Source organism: Stylophora pistillata, chromosome 2 (genome assembly GCF_964205215.1).
Source record: "Stylophora pistillata chromosome 2, jaStyPist1.2, whole genome shotgun sequence".
Lineage (NCBI taxonomy): Eukaryota > Metazoa > Cnidaria > Anthozoa > Scleractinia > Pocilloporidae > Stylophora > Stylophora pistillata.
In genome coordinates, this window is record NC_142520.1 from 37,737,363 (window position 1) to 37,757,870 (window position 20,508).

Sequence of the window (20,508 nt, forward strand, 5' to 3'; positions counted from 1 at the left end):
TTGCTCACATTTGTCTTGTGGCCCGGCCAAACTCATGCAACATTTGAATGCAACCACTTGCGACAGTGTTGTGCGCGAAGTGTTGCGCACGTTTGGTCACCCTGTGGCAACTTTCAGGCACGCCTTCAATTTTTTCGGCACGACTTCAACTTTCTGGCACACCTTCAATTTTCTTGTAAGACTCTATCATTCTGGCACGCCTTCAATTTTTTCCGGCACGAATTTTACTTTGTAGCATGACGTCAGCTTTCAGCAATTCTTTTTCACTGGTATTTTTTTGACTTGCGCGAGAGGAATCGCCGAATAGGAGGAACTGTTCGTAGTCTGTTAGATGACGGGTAAAACGCTTCAGGATTTTTATTTAAAAAACGGAGAATACCTGTAATCAGGAGCTTCTGGATTTCAGTTTAAAAGTTTTTTTTTCTCGGTCAATATGACCAGATCATTTCTTTCAAAGTTTTCTTTACATAAGAATCTTTTTACTTAGCATTTAGAACCAATATTTCTGGGTGGATATTTTTCATATTTGTATATACATTATTCTTAGGTCGCGTAAAGCGTTTGGAATTCATCAGGAGAACACAATAAAGAGTTATTACATCAAAAAAGGATTACAATATCATGGGTGAAGCATATCAAATTCATAATTCGACAGACGCTGAAAGATCCTTTAAAACTCAAATATTTGAATAAAGCTCAATAAGCGTTTTTCTGTTCTTCTTAACATTGTGTAAATTTTGTTCTTACAAAATAAAACTGTGAAGCAATAGTTTAATGTGGATGAGATATGATTGCTATATGTCTTTATCTAGTACACAATCAATCTTTTTAGAGAAAAACGACATTTTTTCCTTTCAAGATAAGCTCTCACAATGTTCTCACGTGGTCTCATTTTCAATGTTTTCAGATTCAGCACAAGAAAAGAAGTATGTGGTGGCTGTTCCGCCATTTGAGATTTGCCCTTTTCACCTCTGTCATGGAGCTTGTCACAGCTATTGATCAATGCGGGACAGAAGTAAGCATAGAAGGAATGGCTCTCAAGCGCTCTGTCTTTAAAAGATGGTCAGTGGCGGCTCCTCACCTCTGCCATGTCAATTGTGGACAAGAGATCAGGTGCCAAAGCTATAATTACGATCGAAAATACCAGATATGTGAACTCAATAACCGCACCAAGGAGGCGAGACCAGAGAATTTCCTTTCAGCCCCTGGATGGTTTTACATCCGGCGATTAAACGGCAGAGGTAAGAAATCAAAAGTCTATGTATTTCGGTTTCTTCTCACTTGATAACACTTAGAATATGAAGAAAATAAAATAATTGTCTTTATCATATGACCCGTCCGACCCCGCTCGCGCAATTCCATAGAAAACCATACTAAAAGCTGACGTGTGCATGGCCGGACGGGTTGACGTGCGTCGGTCCGGAAAAAAAAGCCACCCTGCTGCCCTCGCGTATCTTTGTTGAAAAAACTTAAAAGAAAGAGAAATGAGAAAAAAGGTCTCGTTTTTCAAGGAACTGCGAATTTCTTGTTCTGACTTGAAAAATAAAGGAAAAATTGTAGTTGCTGAGTTTTTTTTGTGCTTGTGTGGCAGTGTGCTCGTCTATCGCGTCCTATTTTAGGTTGAAATATTCAACACTAAGTCGTCATTTTATAAAATGCTTATTGACTGAGTTTGGTCGGGCCGGTCATAAGGCACGGACCTCGCTGCACTTGGTCCTTACGTCATGACCTTGAACCAAATATTTTTCCGTGCGGCCCTCTCACTTAGTCAATAGGTATATATATCATTGCAGCTCTCTTAGGCTCTATCCCTGAATTACCGGCGATGTCTTGTCAAGAAATAAAAGCGAGTGAAGGTAAACACACCATAAGCGGCAAGTATTGGCTGGATCCAACAGAGAAAGGGAAGGCACAACTGATTTATTGCGACATGGTTAACGAAGGTAAGTCCCATAAGTTTTGTTTGAATTGTTTTATTTTGCACGGAGTTGTCAGTATCACGAAAGTATTATAAACTATACTGTCGTTATCACAGTGGTTACTTTTTGAGTTACTTTATGTTATGAATAGAGGCTGATAGTTTCGAAAGAAACTGTTTGGGGCTGCGTCGGTGGGAGTAACGAAATAATTTGGATATATCAACAAAGTTGAAATGGTAAATTGGCCACCGTAATGATTACAAAAGCTGACGTTTCGAGCGTTAGCCCTTCGTCGGAGCGAATAGAGGAATTGTGGGTTGTGTGTGCTTTTAAAGGCAGAAAATGGAGCTACGTTATTGGTGGGTGCATGGCAACGAGAAAAACATGAATAAATTAGTGGAATGAAAAGCGTTCATTGATCCCTGTGGGATCATCTTTCAAACCGGCAGTCTCAATCCCACAGGGATCAATGAACGCTTTTCATTCCACTAATTTATTCATGTTTTTCTCGTTGCCATGCACCCACCAATAACGTAGCTCCATTTTCTGCCTTTAAAAGCACACACAACCCACAATTCCTCTATTCGCTCCGACGAAGGGCTAACGCTCGAAACGTCAGCTTTTGTAATCATTACGGTGGCCAATTTACCATTTCAACTTTGTTGATATATCCAAATTATTATGTTATGAATAGTTATCAGTATCATGAAAGTATTATGAATTATGCATGTGCTTTCATTAATATCTCCATCGTAATATTTGGTTTGGATCAGTTCCAGTGTGGATGCCTCTCGTAATTAAGTTGCTCTAACTTAGTCACTGCTTCTCTTTCTAAACTCTAGATATGGATGAATGTAAATATAACATCAGCGACTGCGACGTGAATGCAAATTGTACTAACACATATGGTTCTTACAACTGCACATGTAAAGTGGGATACACCGGCGATGGACACTCATGTTCAGGTAACTTTGAAGATGGTCTAGTGGATAAATGCTTCAGCATTTTCTTTTGGTGTATCGTCTCATAACCTTATACAGCAGTACCCATGTAAGTTTTCGTACAGTTACCATGGTCTACATCCGGCTTGTTTCAAAGCTGTTGTGTTGATAGATCTGGTAAAAAAGTTCTGCTAAAAAATATGAACAACATATTGTATACCTGTACTTGTCACCCCGAAATTACAGGAAATGGACGCAACTGTATAGGTACTAGATTCCTTTCTTTTTGAAACCCCTGATATCAGAAAGATAAGTACTATCATCTTTGCAAGACTTGTTTTACTAGCATGCCTTACAGATAATAGCGATGAGTGTAGGCCTGAAGACAATGTTGACAATGGCAGAAATGTTTTAAATAAACATTCCGTGATAAAAACTCTTAATGAAACAAATGTATTAGTCATGAAATATATCAACTGGTAGAAGACAGACTAGATGATTACTAATGGGGAAGAGCCACGGATGTGAAGTCGAGGGAATCGTAAAAAAATCTGGTGCATGCATCTAGAACTCAATTTTTTTTTGTTATGTTTATGATTTTACAGATATTGACGAGTGTAAAGGAAACAATTCTTGTCACGTGAACGCTAGCTGCGCAAACAACATTGGATCACATTTATGTGAATGTTACCCTGGATATACTGGAAATGGACAAAATTGTACAGGTGAATTGAATCTCTGTGTTATCAAATATTGATCAAAATATTCCAGCAAGACGCGTTGACGACAATGCCGCGCCATTCAGCCAAGTTACAAGGGAATTCGAAAATATATCAGTTAGACTAGTTTTAGTTTATGCAGCCGTCAGGACCTCTAGGGTTATGTTCCTGACTTGTGAATGAAACATTTTAATAACTGATACATTGTTATTTTGCTTTGAACTTGGGAGTTAAGTCAGTATACCAAAAGCAGAATCAGTTTATACAAAGTTTTTTTTCACCTTAAACCTTCCTTTTTGTTTAAATGTTTTCTACTTGCAATGTTTTCTTTCGACGAATCAAATTCGATATCGATGAATGCGAAGGTGGCAATAACTTCTGTGACGAGAATGCGTACTGCTCCAATGCTTTGGGTCTTACAATTGCACCTGCAAAGTTGGATTTACTAGAGATGGACACATGTTCAGATAAAAAGAAAACTTACCGTCATCTCGAAATACTCAATTCTTTTCGCTCAAAGACAATAGAGATTTCAAAAGAAAAAAAAAAAAACTGGTTTGCTTAACTTAATTCCTAGTCATCCACGATATTTTTTTGTCCAAAGAGTTACGTTGAAGTTATCGATGAGTGCGGTAATGTAAATCATGCTTGTGATATGAAAGCCAACTGTACCAACACTAAGGGCTCTCGTAACTGCACCTTATAATCGCACATGCAAGGAAGGATACAGTGGAGATGGATGGTCATGCGAGGGTAATTCAGATTAGCCTCACTAGCCGAAACTATATAATTACTATCGACTTAGTAGCTGTTACTTCTTGGATTTTTGAATGCTGTTCCATCTATGAGATAATAATGGCATTATACCGATGGCAAGTCATGTGGACACTTCTCTAGCTAGCATTAATTTTACGAAACTCACCGAAGTCGCCTATTTTGTTCGTATATCACGGCTGATATACTTTTCAGCGATATAATTTTGTTCGTTTATTCCTGTATTCCTGTGCTTGTTTGTTTTTTGGGTTTTTTGCTTCTATTGAATTGCCACGACATCCCTTTTACTTCCAGATATCGATGAGTGCAGTAACGGAGACCATCTCTGTGACGTTAATGCGAACTGTACCAACACTGACGGTTCCCACAACTGCACCTGCAGGGAAGAATACATCGGAGATGGACAGTCATGCAAAGGTACGAGCGAATAATGAATCAGAAATATGACTTCGATCGCACGCTACATCATAGTAGCCTTAGCATTAAACAAAGCATCGTTAGCAGGAACTATTAGGGACTTTAAGCAAACCATGACGGCTACGGCAACGAGAACGTGGAAAAACAATAGATCTAATTGGCAGAACAATAGCCCAGCACGTACGTTTTAAAACTTTGTACATTTCTTAGCCGTCCTTTGCAAAACAACAACGTAAAATCACCAAAATTTGCGTCGTCTGTGGAGCTAAACCGCGGCGGAAAATTATTTTAATTTACATTTTGAACTCAACGCTACTTTTATGCGTTATGTTGCGTTTGAGGTCTGCCGCCCTATGAGACGGTAAACACATCCATCCATTTTCGAAATTCTAACTAAAAGTAGAAACTCATTTTTTAATCGACGTCTTCCGTGGCGTTACCGTCCTGATTGCTTAAAGTCCCTATTATCTTATTAAGTGCTACGTGTTGCATTTTAAGCAGCCTTACCCATGTATGTTTATGCAAGGTTCACCATGATCTACATTTTGCCTGTTTCAGAGCCATTATAGTGGTGGGTTAAAAATAATTGTGATAAAATGTTCGTTTACAATATCTAACTCGTAAAACACAAAAAGGAGAAACCGTTGTTTTATCCTTTGCAGTGATTAATAGCATCGCACGATTCACATTCTTTATCCACTGTAAGGCAACAAAAATGAAAAAAGTGCAAAATATATTTATGGTGTCTCAAGTATTGACGAATGTAAAGGAAATCACTCTTGTCACCTTAATGCTACCTAAGCGAACGGCAACGGATCATACGTTTGTACTTGTAAGCCCGAATGTACTGGAAATGGAAGCAATTGTACAGGTATGTAATGTATTACATTTGTGAACCATCACATTCGAGAGAAAAGTAATATCATACGTGCCCAAAGTGTATACTTATCACATCATACTTTTCCAGATAGAAAAGGAAACACATGTGGGCCTGTTGGTGTGGCAGACAACAACACAATTCCAGATGCCAGAATGACAGCAAGCAGTGTGTTTCTTATGAGTGATGATTTTTATGCTTCCTACCTCGGCCGACTGAAAGAAACCAGGGGACGAGGAGCGTGGTGTCCTAAGACTAAATTTAATAGAACCGACTACCTTCAAGTAGATATGGGTTCAGTGCTGTCTGTTTGTGCTGTGGCTACTCAAGGAGGAGAGGAACTTTTGGAATGGACTACCAGCTATAAACTGCGCCTATCCATTGACGGTTTAACTTGGAACACCTACGAGGAGACGAATAAGACAAAGGTTTGGAAGTACCAGTAAATAAAGCGTTGATTTGATCAACAACTATCAGTAATGGTTATAGGGCAAGGGGAATCCAATTTGGTCCGTGAATAACGTGAGTGAGTTACAACATTGTATCACTGCAAGCAAGAGTGTGAATTGTTGTTATTCACGAGTACAGTATGCATATGGTTATTTTACGGTGGGACAGAAAGTCTTGTGACCAGTGAACCAGAAATATTGCACAGCTGGAGAAACAAAATAGCCATCTGTTAAATGCATTAAAAAAGAACCACATGTCTAAAAGGTTTGGAAAGCACTACAATTGACATGTTTTAGTGAAAATCAAAGAGTTTCTGGCGAATACGGATAGTTTGCAAGCAGATATAAAGCTATGGAATTCGTGCCATCTTTAACATTTCTATGAGTATAGGAGGGTGTATAAACGAGCGATCAAAACAAGAAAAGTGACAGAAAATTTTACTCCGTTTAGAAAATTCCGGCTGCAACAAAAAAGCACAACATTATGTTAATGATGTGAGCTGTTGAGACATGGTCAGATGCCCCCTCCATCCCCTCCTTCCCCTCCTTCACCTACAAGTACCTCCCTGTTTAAATGGAATTTAGAATTGGTGGACTACAACAAGGTGCTCAGTTTCTTTCTTTTATTTTTTTTTTTCGGTTTTCTTTATTCTAGGTCTTTCAAGGAAACTCAGATAGAACAAGCATCGTGAGGCATTCACTTAGAACTGACTTCAAAGCCAGATATGTTCGGTTTTATCCTGTCTCACACCATAACCATCCCTGTTTGAGGGTGGAAATATACGTGCTTAAGTAATGCATGAAAGATTTCTATTGGAAAAAAAGTATGTACGCATGGTGCACAGTAGGAAAATAAACATCACCAAAAAACTAAAAAAACTTTTTAAATCTAATCTCTACACACCTTTCGCTGCAGCATAATAAAACAGTTACACAGGATAAACGTGAAGTGGAAAAGGTATTCCAGAACTGTGTTGAAAGTTGTGTTTAGTCACTGTCGCTTATTAATTCTGCATTATCGTTGCTATCGGTGTGAGTTTTCTCAATTTTCCGATAAGTTGATAGCTTATGCAAACAATATCAGAAGATACAGAGGAATCGAGAGTAAGCGCGAATAACTGCAACTTAAAGGCGGAGTAGTCAGTCCAGCCAATAACAAAACAGATCTGTGGCAGAGCAACGCCATCTTGGAGCATTAATGTATCAACAACAGTGCTCTAAGACATATCAGTAACAAGTCACTATACCACAACATTAGCGACGGGTAGCTATTCAAACGTCGTTGCCTGATGAAGACAAGCAGCACTTAAGCATTGGTAGAGACGCAATTTGCCCTGGATAGCATGTCTCCACAAATAATATATGATCTTTATAATGAGAAAAAAGGTTGCACTTAACGTTCATTTACTGTCTAAGATCAGCTTTTCGAAGCACTTGGTAATAATTAATGAATTAAAACGTATCAGATGACATGCGTAATTCCCATGGAGAAAGGTAGAGGGTGGTGCTATATATGCTAATTAATATGTACTTTGAAAGGTTTTGCACCATTTCGTCTGGAATCACTTGTGATGATTATCTTAGAAATAGAAATATCGCAACAAACGAAAACCGAGAACAACTTTCAAACTAAGTTAAGTTATAACTTTTGCAGGGATAACTCTTGGGTCGACAATAATAAATAATGTCAAATAAGATAATAAAAAGAAAAACGACCAAAGAAGAAACAAACAAGGGAGAAAAAAAAAAAGAAAATACGAACCGCCTCCCGGTTAGCTCAATGGGTAGAGCGCCGGACTGTTGTGCGGGAGGTCGTGAGTTCAAATCCTGCCGGACCAACACGCAGGGTCTTTAAATAACTGAGAAGAAAGTGCTGCTTTTGTAATAATATCTGCAAATGGTTAGACTTTCTAGTCTTCTCGGATAGGGACGATAAATGGAGGTCCCGTCTCACAAGGCCCTTGTATGTGATAAAAAAATTTGTGGGACGTTAAAGAACTCACACACTGTTCGAAAAGAGTAGGGCACGTAGTGCCTGGTGTTGTGGTCTATCTTTGTGTAGTGTCTATCAAATTGATTGGGGGGTACTGCGCCTTTGAATATTGTACAGAATGGGCGCAATATAAATAAGGAATTCATTCATCAACCCCCGGCCTGAAACCTAATGTTTCTTTTAGCAACAACGGCACTGCATAGTAGCATGCAAATTGAATCAGAAATCTTCAGATCTATCAGTAATTTAATCATTATGATTGGTAGCTAATTCTCAAATCGCCAACACAAGAAATTAGATTTAATTCACTTCAAATCTTCATGAAAATGAACCTTACATGATGCAGGCCAGAGAAATCGGGATAAAACTGTGCATAATTTGGGAACACTCAGAACCTGATGCGATTGTAATTTAGAATAGTAGTCTGTTTTAAAACGATGATCTTTCAAGCTGGGTTGATCTTGAATATCGCTGTTAGAAAATATACCACTAGAGCATACATGTATTAAAACACTAAAGGTAATGTTAGTTTCTTCAAGTTGCTTTTGTGTTGCATATGGGTCAATATAAGTAACATAAGTATTGTTAACAATGCTAGTTTTTTTTGTATATTTTAGATTAAAAACCTATTAAAGAGAATTACTGGACTTTATCAGGAATCATCGTGGAATATAAACTTTATATATAACTTTAATTTTTTCAGTTTTGCGTCGAAATTGATTGTTACCCATTACAGGTCAAAGTTGAATCCTCATGACGAGCTTTGCTCTGGATAAAAAATCCTCACCGGGAAAGCCTAAAATGATCCATAGGTCTGTCAAGGTAAAGCGGGAGGACTCCACGAGCAAGTGAAGGAGAGGCGTTTAGCTTCAAATGTGAAATTAATTAAAGTTAACAATGAAAATATTTCCAGGCGCGAGGATCCATGCTGCTTGTGCGTTAACAGTGTTAAATTAGGACTCTCTCGCACAATTTTCACTGTTGTATAATGATTCGGTGGCGGGAACGGCCTAGCTAAGCCTAGATGTGTCATGACATTTGAGGATGGCCTGATTATACCGCGAAACGTGACTACCAAGTAACGTGCGTTGTACCCGGCATGTTTTAACCGTGATCTATAGGCTTAGGACACAAAAAGGGCTCTTATCTGTTCTGCTAAGACAATGCCAAAGTTAAATTGAGACAGCTAAATACTCTGATCAGACCTTTGACTCTGAGTCACGGACCAGTCGGCATGGTGGCCGGTGAGCTGCTCGGCAAGGAACTTGTTTTCATTCAGGATATTAAAGTGGCTGAAGTTATTTTTATGATTATCTTTCATAAATTAAAGAAATCGAAATCCGCTACAACAACAACATTGACTTTATTTTTTTTTTCTTTAAATTAAAGAAATAAAGGCTTTTGTAGCCCGCAGTTAGCAAAGCTATTCTAGGCTGGCTACCTAAACAGACACTGTATAGGCTCTCACACATACACACACACACACACACACACACGCACGCTCACACACACGCAACAATGAAATATATAAATAAATGCGCAAATAAAAATAAATAATAAATAATAGTAGTGATAATCATGTTAAAGGTTTTAACTGGGCCAGTCACACAAGGGAGTTTTTAACAGGTCAAAGAGAAAGCTAATCAGTTGAAATACAAATATAAGCTAGAAAGGTCAAGGTAGCGCAAGTCAACATTCATCTCCTCAATTTCAAGAATTTTCCAAAAGCAAGTGAGTTAGCTCACGTTTAAAAGGTGCTTTCCTTGGCTTACGAATTTCAGGGGGGGGGGGGGGGTGCCATTTTATATTTTCGCACCAACTCTGGAAAAGGAAAACAACTGATGATTTGTTCTCGCCTGTTTTATATAAAAGCTTCCAGCTACTGAGAAACGAGTAGAGTAGGAATGAACCTGTTCAGAGTGAGTAAAAAGTTCAGAAATATTGGGAGAAACACAGCGATTTTTGATGTCATGTAACAGAGAGGCAACCGATTTGAAGTAAAGCATTTTTATCGGTAGAATTCCCGAACTACTAAAAAGAGGAGCACTGTGAGATGTATAATCGGAAAAGTACATTAGACGAAGAACCCGCTTTTGTAAAATGACGATTTTCTTTAGATGAGTATTCGCGGCTCGGCCCCAAGCAACGAGACCATAGGAAATATACGGTTCAATAAGCGAGCGGTAAATGTTTATAAGAGTAGTGAGCGGTACCAAGTGTCTTAGCCTTGCAACAAAGCCGATACCTTTGCTTATTTTCATGGAAATGTAGTTAATATGGTGCTTCCAGGAGAGATTAATGTCAATTAGAACACCTAGGTATTTAACATATGTCTTACGTTCAAGAGATACCAATTGTTCCGAGTTATTATCAAGTATTTTAAGGTTTACTTATCGGTATAGTTTGTGTTGATAAGGATGAGAAATAACGAAATTAGATTTAGATACGTTAAGAGATAATTTATTTGAATTCAGCCATTCACACAACTTTAATAACTCTTCATTGACGATAACTTCAAGTTTGTTTAGATCTTTTTCTGCATATAGTAAATTGGTATCATTAGCAAATAGGTAAAAGTCAAACTTTTTAGAGGAACGATGCATGTCATTGACATAAATTAAGAAAAGAAGCAAACCAAGTACAGAACCTTGAGGGACTCCACCCACTATTCTCTCTTTGCTAGAGACAACAGAACCGCTTTGGGTTGATCGCATCCTGACAGACAAGTATGACGACAACCAGTCATTAATCAATCCTCTAATTCCATAATGGTGAAATTTATTCAACAAAATCGAATGATCAACCGGGTCGAAGGCCTTTTTCAAGTCAATGAAAGTGCCACAGGAATATAATTTTTTATCAATGTTGTTTTGAATTGTATTTAGAATATCTAGAATTGCATGTTGAGTTGAGCAGTTCTCTCTAAATCCATATTGCGATGTGAAAAAATATATCATTCTTATTTATAAAAGATTTTAGGCGTTTGTACATTAGCTTTTCGAAAATTCGATTAAACACGGACAGTAACGATACTGGGCGATAATTGTTTGGGTCAGTTTCATCATCCGCTTTATAAATTGGAATTACTATAGCGTGCTTTAATTTGTGGGGATAGATACCAGTTGAAATGGACATGTTCATTAGTTCAGCTAGGGTATGAGATTTAGCTTGATGTGCGGACTTCAAAAGACGAACTGGACATGAATAAAGTCCGTAGGCTTTTTTTGATGGAGTACTCAAAATTTCCATTTCAATTTCAGTAAAAGTGACAGGGTCAAAGAAGAAAGAATTGGTGTAATTTGAATTCCCTTGGTAATCCTTAAAGTCCCTGGTGGATAATGGTATGCTATTTGCAAGTTTAGGTCCGATGGATGTGAAATGATAATTCAATGCATTAGCCATTTCTGACTGGTTTTGTGTTGTACCCCAGTTGTCTGGAAGCTGGAGCGATAATACGAGCTTAGTCTTTTTGTGCTTATTAATTAAAGTGTTAATCCCCTCACAAGATTTTTTCATATTATTTAGGTTTCTACTAAAATAGGATTGATAGTAAAGTCTTTTACTTTGGCGAGTAAGGCTTAAAATTGTGTTCCTGTACAGCTTGTATGTAGCCATGTCACCAGAGTAAAAGAGATCGTTCTTTATTTTTATTGATCTACGTAAACCTCTAGTTATCCACGGATTAGATAGTTGCTTGGGTTTGCGTTTTAATAGAATTTTGAGAGGAGCATGTCCATTAACAAGTTTATTCAATTTGTTGTAGAACGAAGAAAAGCGTTTGTCAAGAGAGCCATTAGAGATCAAACCGGTCCAGTCAGTTTGAGAAATATCACTAATAAAGTTTTCTTCCGAAAATCTCGAATAGTCACGGATTTTAGTCCCCTGATAGCGAGATTTTAAAGATGAAGAATGGATGATGCAAAATTGAGAGTAGTGGTCACTTATATCTGAGACAATGTTGCCGCTGGAGAGTTTAAAGCCAATTCTGTTAACAAGAATATTGTCAATAAGTGTGGCAGAATTATTATGGACTCTTGTAGGCTTGTCAATTGCTGGAAAAAAGGAGTAACTTTGCAGGGATAGCAGAAAGTTATGAGAAAAATCACAGTTTTCAGATTTGAGGAGATCAATGTTGAAGTCGCCCATGACATATATCGGTTTATTAGTAGAGCTTAGTCTTTCTATTGTCATATCGAAATACGATTGAAATTGTTCAGGAGAAGTATGTTGCCGATAGATTACACCACATATAACATTTTTACCTTTTAAAAATTCGAGTTCAATCCATGAGGCCTGGAAAGCCTCGTTAGAGGTTTTTTCGAGGACTGTGTAATTTAAACTGGCGTCAACATACATACCGACACCTCCACAAGAAAGAGGAGTTGGCAACTGTTCGAATTGGTAATTAGGTATAGGTGGATTAAAGTCTATTCTGGCCGAATTTGTAATTTGTAATTAATTGCTGCAGGGGAATTTGTGCGAAGAGGCACAGGTTCAAAACTGTGTCATTCTACTTTTGCATGATAACCTGTGGAACTTTCGTTAATGGGCGGCAATTACTCTCGGCAGGTGAGTGATCATAAATATTTAAATCGATGTTCTTAAAAGAACCTGAGCACGTGAGAATTCTTCTTGCCTTCCTCCTCGACAAGAAATATTAAGGGCGAAGTGCGACATATCATTGATTCATAAGAAAGTATAACTCTTCATGATTAATTAAATTTACAAAAGAAAAGAGAGTACATTTTATTGCGCCCAGGACACGCCATATTAGCTTACAAAACAATGAGGAAGAGCCGGGTTTTGAGCACGAAAGCCTGGGCCGAGTTTCTATAAGCGCGATTACTGCAGAGTATAACTGCCAATCAGAGGGCCTCAAAGGGGCGATAGCTTTCACAGTTGACGGTTACGATTTGGGCCATTTTACAACCAACAGTTAATATCATTCTATTATTGTCACTAGAAGTCTTTTTTGCAGTTAATTTCTTTTTACGACGAACGTTTACAATTTGTCAATTTCTACGCCTATTGGCCGAATTGGTTAGCCGTTTTACGCTGTATCGGTTAGCCCCATTAAAGGTAGATATCTTAAAACTCCAACAATCCCTTAGGAAAAGCCACTTAGTGTCCTCAAGCATGAAAAACGCAAATGACTAAGGAGTCATCGACTTTCCGGCAAGTTTGCATCTGGTTGCAATTGGTTAAAAGAGAAATCAATGAAATTCTCGATCACTTAAGCTCACCATATGAAATTTCCTTTATGTCACCGACGTTCACAGGCTGGCGATATTAAAAATACAGGTGTCACCTTAATTTAAATTGAAATTCATCTTTTTCAGTGGAGAAGTCCAATTGCTGATGTGTGAAGAAGAACAAGATACATCAAACATACAATTGATCTGCGCACAATTTACCTGAATAAGAGGGTTAGTGACGAATAAATGTCAAAATGAATCCAATAAGGGATTGCCGTGGTTGTAAAAATTGGGGGCAGAGTCTCTCATATCTTCGTTGTGCTTTACAATGAGATTCTAACTTCACTAGCATAGAGCGAATTGCACCATTTCTTTTTGTCTCTTGGATTTACGTCCACGCATGCTCACTTCGAATTACTATCATAGATGTCACGTTCTAAAGTCGATGGAAATGGATACACACGAATCTAATCTATACATCTGCCATGCTGCTTTAATGATTCAATCCTCTCTTACATTACCTGTTTACCTACGTCATGTATGGCACACGAAGTGTACCTTACAAACACTACATCCCTTCCTTTTTTTATTTAAAGCCACGACGATCCTAAGATGTCAACACAACAGAGAGTCGCTTAAAGCCTAGTACAACTGAAACTCATAAAACGGCTAGCCACAAAATCATTCATCCTCCCCTTATGAACAGTAACAGTCAATGATGACATTAACTCACGACAAAGTTTCTGATAATGGCACTCAAGTCAAAACATAGTCCTCGATAATGACACTCAAGTCATAACATAGTCTTTAAATCTTTCCGGCGGTTTTCTGACTCTGATCGGTCTCGTCACAACCGGGCTGCTCAGTTTTTCTCGTTCTGCTTCCGGTTCCACAGGATCAGTAACATCAAGCGTTGAAGTTGTTTCCCCCGGGTTCTGTGATGTCTCCTCATACTTCTTTACATGGGTTGTGTTTCGCATTAGTTGAATGCCGTCTGGTGATTCAATAACAACACTGTTTCCAGTCTTGGTGATAACATCGTAAGGCTCAGGAGCAAATGATGTTGATAATTTATTTTTACGCTCTTGTTTGACTAACACTTGGTCACCTGGAGCTAGGTAAGACTCGTGGGCATTCCTCTTCTTGTCTGCATACCATTTGGTTTTGGCTTTCATTTTGCCATCTCTGTCTCTCATCTCGCTCTCTGTGCTCTCCTCTTTCAGTTCGGGTAATTTAGTACGCATCTTTCTGCCAAACAAGAGTTCCGCTGGGCTCACGCCTGTGGTAGTGTGAGGGGTTGACCTATATGCTACCAAGTACTTGCGCACTTCTGTCTTCCATTCTTTCCCCTCAGCTTGAGCTATTTTCATCCTCTTGAGGAGAGACCTGTTTTGTCTTTCCACTTCGCCATTCGCTTGTGGCCATAGTGGCGTGGTTTTCCTGTGTTCTATACCGTTATTCTCTAAATACTGTTCAAATACTTCAGATCTGAATTGTGGACCGTTGTCACTTCTGAGTGACTGAGGTAGTCCATGCGTGGTGAAGATTTTCTCCAAACACTCTATGACTTTTTCTGACGTTGTTGAACGCATGACTTCTATCTCGTAGTATCTACTGAAGTAATCAACGATGACTAAAACAGATTCTCCTGAGGGTAATGGGCCTAACAGGTCAATGGCCAAATCTTGCCAGGGGCCACTTGGTAATGGTGTTGACTTGATTGGCTCTGGGTTTGCTGGGCTGCTTACAAGCTGACAGCCATAACAAGTTTTGCAAAACTTCTCGGCTTCCCTGTCGATTCCAGGCCACCAGACTTTTGATCGCAACCTCTGCTTCATACTGACAATTCCTGGGTGTCCTTCATGGGCAAGGTTCAATACTCGAGGTCTCAGCTTGCTCGGTATGACAATCCTGGTACCACGAAGGATCAGCTTGCCAATAACACACAGTTCGCTACATACTGGTACGTACTGCTTATGTTGGTCACCTTTCCAGTTCCCATCTTTAATGTACTGGCGCAGTTCCACAAACTCTCTGTCTTCTGATGAGGCTTCTTCAATTTCACGTGTTGTCATCGCTTGAGGAGTGGCCGTTGCTGCGACGAACCTGACAAATTCATCCGACACCTTGTGCGCCGGTGATGGTTCTGCTTGTTCATTCGCATGCAACAAGCGTGACAATGGGTCAGCAATATTCTGCTCGCCAGGTAGGTATTTCACTTGGAATTTATATGGCTGTAATCGCAGGATCCATCTTTCGATTCGTGCACACGGTTTGGACTTGCTCGAGTAGATTGTTTCCAGCGGCTTATGATCAGTATACAGTGTGAATTCAATGCCGAACAAGTACACATGGAATCGTTCACATGCCCATACGACAGCTAAGGCTTCTTTTTCCGTTTGCGAATAACGCCTTTCCACCGCGCTTAAACTCTTACTTGCGTAGCTAATGACTCTTTTCCTTCCTTGCTGCTCTTGGATGAGGATCGCACCGAGGCCCACCGGGCTTGCATCTGCTATGATTAGTGTCTTGGCATCTTTATCGAAATAGCCAAGATTATCTGCATTTGATAGCCTCCTCTTAAGCTCATTGAATGCATTCTTCTGCTCTTCTCCAAATTCGAAACGAACACCCTTTTTGGTCAACTTTCGCAATGGCTCCGCGGTTGTAGCGAAGTCCGGAATGAAACGGGCATTGTAATTTGCCAGTCCCAGAAAGCTTCTGACTTCTGATGCGCTTTGCGGTTCTCTTGCATCAATGATCGCCTTTACCTTGTCTTCAGTAGGACCAATACCATTGTTGCTTAGCACCAGTCCCATGAAGACCATCTGGGTCATATGGAACTTACACTTCTCTGCATTCAGTGTGAGGTTCTTCTCTTTCAGCCTTTCCAAAACTCGCTGCAATCTTCTGTCATGTTCCTCAGTGTTCTTCCCATGAACGATGATGTCATCTGAGATGTTGGCAACACCTTCACAGCCTTGTAGTGATTGTTGGATGACGTGCTGGTATACTTCTGGAGCTGAACTTATCCCAAACATGAGACGCTTGTATTGGTAAAGACCACAATGTGTAGTGAACGTTGTGATGCTTCTGGAATCTGGATGGAGTTCTAACTGGTGGTAGCCCCATTTTAAATGCAGTTTACTGAACATTGTGCTCTGGTTGAGGCTTTGGAGCACTTCGTCCACTGTAGGTATGGGATAACGCTCTCTGATAATGGCTTCGTTAGCTCTGCGCATGTCTACACAAAGGCGTATTTCGTCATTCTGCTTTGGGACTACTACAACTGGACTAACCCACGGGGTTGGGCCCTCTACTGGTTCAATTATGTCCATGGCTATTAATTCTTCAATCTTCTCCTTAACCTTGTCTCGAAGACTAAATGGGGTGCGCCTGACTGGTTGCGCCACTGGGGGTACATCTGGATTCACATACAACTTAACTTGGAAATCTTTCAACTTTCCCACGCCCTCAAAAATCTCCTTGTAATCAGACATGATTGTCTCACTACATGTCACAGTGCAGATCTGGGTTCCTAATTTCAACACTCCAAGTTTTATGGCAGTTTCTCTTCCAAGCAGTGCCGCCCCTTCGCCATTAATAACAACAAATTCAGCTTCGGCCTCTTTTCCCTCTACTCTCGCTTCTGCTGAGAATGTTCCTAGAACGTTCAGCGGCTGTTTACTGCCATATGCATAAAGCTTCTTATCACTCTTTCTCGACACACACTTAATCTTGTCTTGCTTTAACTTTAACCACAGATTTTTGTCAATCACATTGGTGCTTGCACCCGAATCAATCAACATCGCCACTACAACTCCACCCACAGTCACATCTATTTTCTCAGGTGACGTAGCAGAATTCACAGTAAATGCATATTCATCTTCATCTCTCTCACTTCTCACATACCTGACTGACTTCTTTGTTTTCCTTCCTTTTGTCTTCTCTTCCCGCCTAGGTTTGTGAGGTTTGGCTGTTTTCGTTTTACACTGTGGACTAAAATGGTCAGCTCCTCCGCACTTATGGCAAGTTTTTCCTTTCGCGGGACACTCAGGGTCTCTTCCAAAATGTCCTACTTTTCCACATCTGTAGCATGCTCGCTTGGCAGACTCCTTTCCTTTGTCTTCTTGCTTGTCACGGACGAAATTCACGTCCTTTTTGCCTTCCATATTTTCCAGCTGTGACCGAACTCGCTCGTGGTTTGCTGCCGTCGAAAGTAACAACTCTAAGGTTAAGTGCTCACCTTTTTCCAGTAGTTTCTTCCGTAGTTCATGTGATTTACATCGCTGCAAGACTTGATCACGAATCTGGTTATCAGCTTGGTCGCCGTAGTCACAGTCTTTGACCACGTGTCTCAATCGTGTAACGAACTGAGCCACGGTTTCGCCGTCCTCTTGTTCCATGCTGCGAAACAGGTGATTTTGGTATGTCGAATTTACCTTTGGAATGAAATAGTCGTTCAAAGCCTTCACCGCTTTTTCGTAATCTTTCGCCTCGCCTGTGTCAGGTAACGTTTCGAAAATTTCCTGAACAGCTTCGCCAGCCGAATGAAGGAGTAAAGCTCTCCTCTGAATTTTATTATCCGCTTTATCCACTTGGATGAGCAAGCCTTTGCTATCGGCATAAACTGAGAAGCTTTTCAACCAACGCTGCCATCGCCTTCCCACGCTTGAAGGTTCACCATGTGGATCGAATGGTTTCACACTCGTTAAATCGTCTATCTTTATTGACGCCATGTCTGGGCAACTGCAACTTCCATCCTCGTCGCCAGATGTCACGTTCTAAAGTCGATGGAAATGGATACACACGAATCTAATCTATACATCTGCCATGCTGCTTTAATGATTCAATCCTCTCTTACATTACCTGTTTACCTACGTCATGTATGGCACACGAAGTGTACCTTACAAACACTACAATAGACCATCATGATATTCAAGATTTTTAAAAAGTGACGCTCTGTTATGAGCAAGCTTGAACTTCTCTCTCTTTAGTCGTCTCTTTCGAACCGCTTCTTGAGGTGTCACACCTCTGGGCGATGCGAGACATCTTGAGGAATGGCAGCGAAGAACCTAATCTCTTTTGAGCATGCGGTGTTGATTTTCTCGTAAAGTCGATTCGAGTGCCCCTATCCTATTCTATCTTACCCTGCTCCCCTGGGGGAAACACCAGCGTGGTTTTCGTAAAAAGAGTAGGTTTGTTTCGAGTGCCCCTTTTCCTATTTTATCCCTCCTACTCCTTTGGGGCAAGCACTGGCGTGAGAGCTCAAAATTATGTCTATATGCGCTGATCGTTTCCGCCTAGAGGAGGAGAAAACAATAGACGTAAACTTTAATTTGCTTCCTATTACGGCTTTGTTCCTTATCAGCCCTGAAAAGAACATGGGCTGTAGTATTTTTACAGCTTCCTATTTATTTGGTAACAGATATGTTTAAAAAGAATCAAATGCGGTTCAGCCCAGCGAAAAGAATAAAGGAAAATATAGTATTTTGATGTACTAGGCAGGCACACCAGTTTCCTCTTGTAAAAGTTTTGTCTTTTGGCCCTCGATTGTCGTTTTTGTTTTTAATTTAAGGCGGAAGAATTATTTTTAAAACAGAATTTTGTTTTTTAAATCGATTGGTCAGTGCGCGTTTTTCTTTGAGGAGATCTAGACTTGGATCAAAGAATGTCATGCGACTTAAAATGGATCGGTTTGTTTTTCTCCTTTGAAGTGCTTTGCGTGATGCAGAATGTGAGTAGACGTATGAATATTGTAAACAATCTCCAATCGTTTTTCGGCGAGGGTGGGTTCTGCATACATTGCCACTTAAAATGCCATACCTTTTTCTGTTCAGTTGTAAGCGATTGTGACAGTCTCCGCTACGCCTGAGGGCAAATAATCCATCAGCAAAATTTAATTAATGAGATAAATCAACCAATTCCTCAATCACAATTCCTCAACCATGTACTGGTGCTAGCGAGTGCAACAAAACGCCAGTCAAATTGTAATGAACAATTTCCCACCACTGACGTGCTGTTAACCCGACAGAAGATAAAGGTATTATGTTACCAATTTAATTTGGTAAAACTTTGCTCGACAACCTTCCTTCCAAAAGTTCTCCCATCGAAAAACAAATAGTCGCCCATTTTTTATCCTTTATTAAACGAAGGGATAGAGAGAGATAGAGAGAGAAAGAGAGAGAGAGAGAGAGAGAGAGAGAGAGAGAGATAGAGGGAGAGAGAGAGAGAGAGAGAGAGAGAGAGAGAGAGAGAGAGAGAGAGAGAGAGAGAGAGAGAAAGGGAGAGAGAGAGAGAGTCCGATTCGAGTGGGTATTTGCTACATTGATTGCGTATTTGCTACCGTAGCAACTACCCACTGAGTATTTGCTACGGTAGCAAATACCCACTAGTGCGTATTTGCTACCATTGATGGGTATTTGTTACCGTAGCAACTACCCACTGAGTGTTTGCTACGGTAGCAAATACCCGCTAGTGCGTATTTGCCACCATTAATGAGTATTTGCTACGGTAACAAATACTCAGTAGGTAGTTGAGTATTTGCAACGGTAGTAAATACTCAAATTAAATTCTAACTACTACCAAACTGCTCAATACCTGAAAAACACACATTTACGTCGTTTTATCGTATTTCTATTTTAAATGGATAGTTTGTCCTCTTCTCGGTGCCCCTGTGTCCATGTTAATTGTATACGTTCTACGTTTTAGTTCCTCTGAGAGTGTTCTATCCTTTACGGTTGTAAACGCACGATTTAACAATAAGCTTCTAGAAACATGAAAGTTTAATGAAAAGGTTGATAACGTGCACATTTCAAAGCTATAACGCGGAGTCTTATTTTGCTCTGAAATGCTCTCCACTACACTAAAATACTCTGAACTGTTAAAGAATGTCAACTAGAGGTTAATCCTTGGAAAAGGCGTGCGCGAGATGGTTTTGCACGAGTTGAGAAGTATCAAGCCGGGTTAAACGTTCCAACTTTCTTCGATAAAATTTGTTGATCTGACATTATTGGGGCGTTAAACATCCATGTTTGTTCAACATTAATTGTTGGACGAACGTTTCATAAGTTCTCAAACATTAGTCCTACAAAAAATGTTGGACAAGCATATATGCTAAATGCTTTAACATTATTGAGTCAACAAGTCTTCGATGACAATGTTGGAACGTTTAGCACGGGCCTCAGAAAAAGAATGAGGGTGCGAAAAGAACGAGCGAGTTTT

At 39.8% G+C, this 20,508-nt stretch overlaps 2 protein-coding genes across 2 annotated transcripts in view; one reads left to right on the plus strand and one right to left on the minus strand.

Moving 5' to 3' along the window:
* Nucleotides 1-20,508, plus strand: part of LOC148739348 (uncharacterized) — a 158,837-nt gene that overhangs the window by 88,297 nt on the left and 50,032 nt on the right. The window contains exons 12-14 of the mRNA XM_088751146.1: nt 2,762-2,884; nt 3,466-3,585; nt 4,648-4,770. Coding sequence (XP_088607272.1) covers nt 2,762-2,884; nt 3,466-3,585; nt 4,648-4,770 — 366 coding nt within the window. The remainder of the gene's footprint in view (nt 1-2,761; nt 2,885-3,465; nt 3,586-4,647; nt 4,771-20,508) is intronic.
* Nucleotides 14,073-17,822, minus strand: LOC111335893 (retrovirus-related Pol polyprotein from transposon opus). The gene has a single exon (XM_022941887.2). The coding sequence runs from the start codon at nt 17,688-17,690 to the stop codon at nt 14,073-14,075; it is 3,618 nt and encodes a 1,205-aa protein (XP_022797622.2). The 5' UTR covers nt 17,691-17,822.

Coding starts and splice junctions, on each gene's coding strand:
- LOC111335893 (XM_022941887.2), bottom strand. CDS start 17,690: ATGGAACAAGAGGACGGCGAAACCGTGGCTCAGTTCGTTACACGATTG.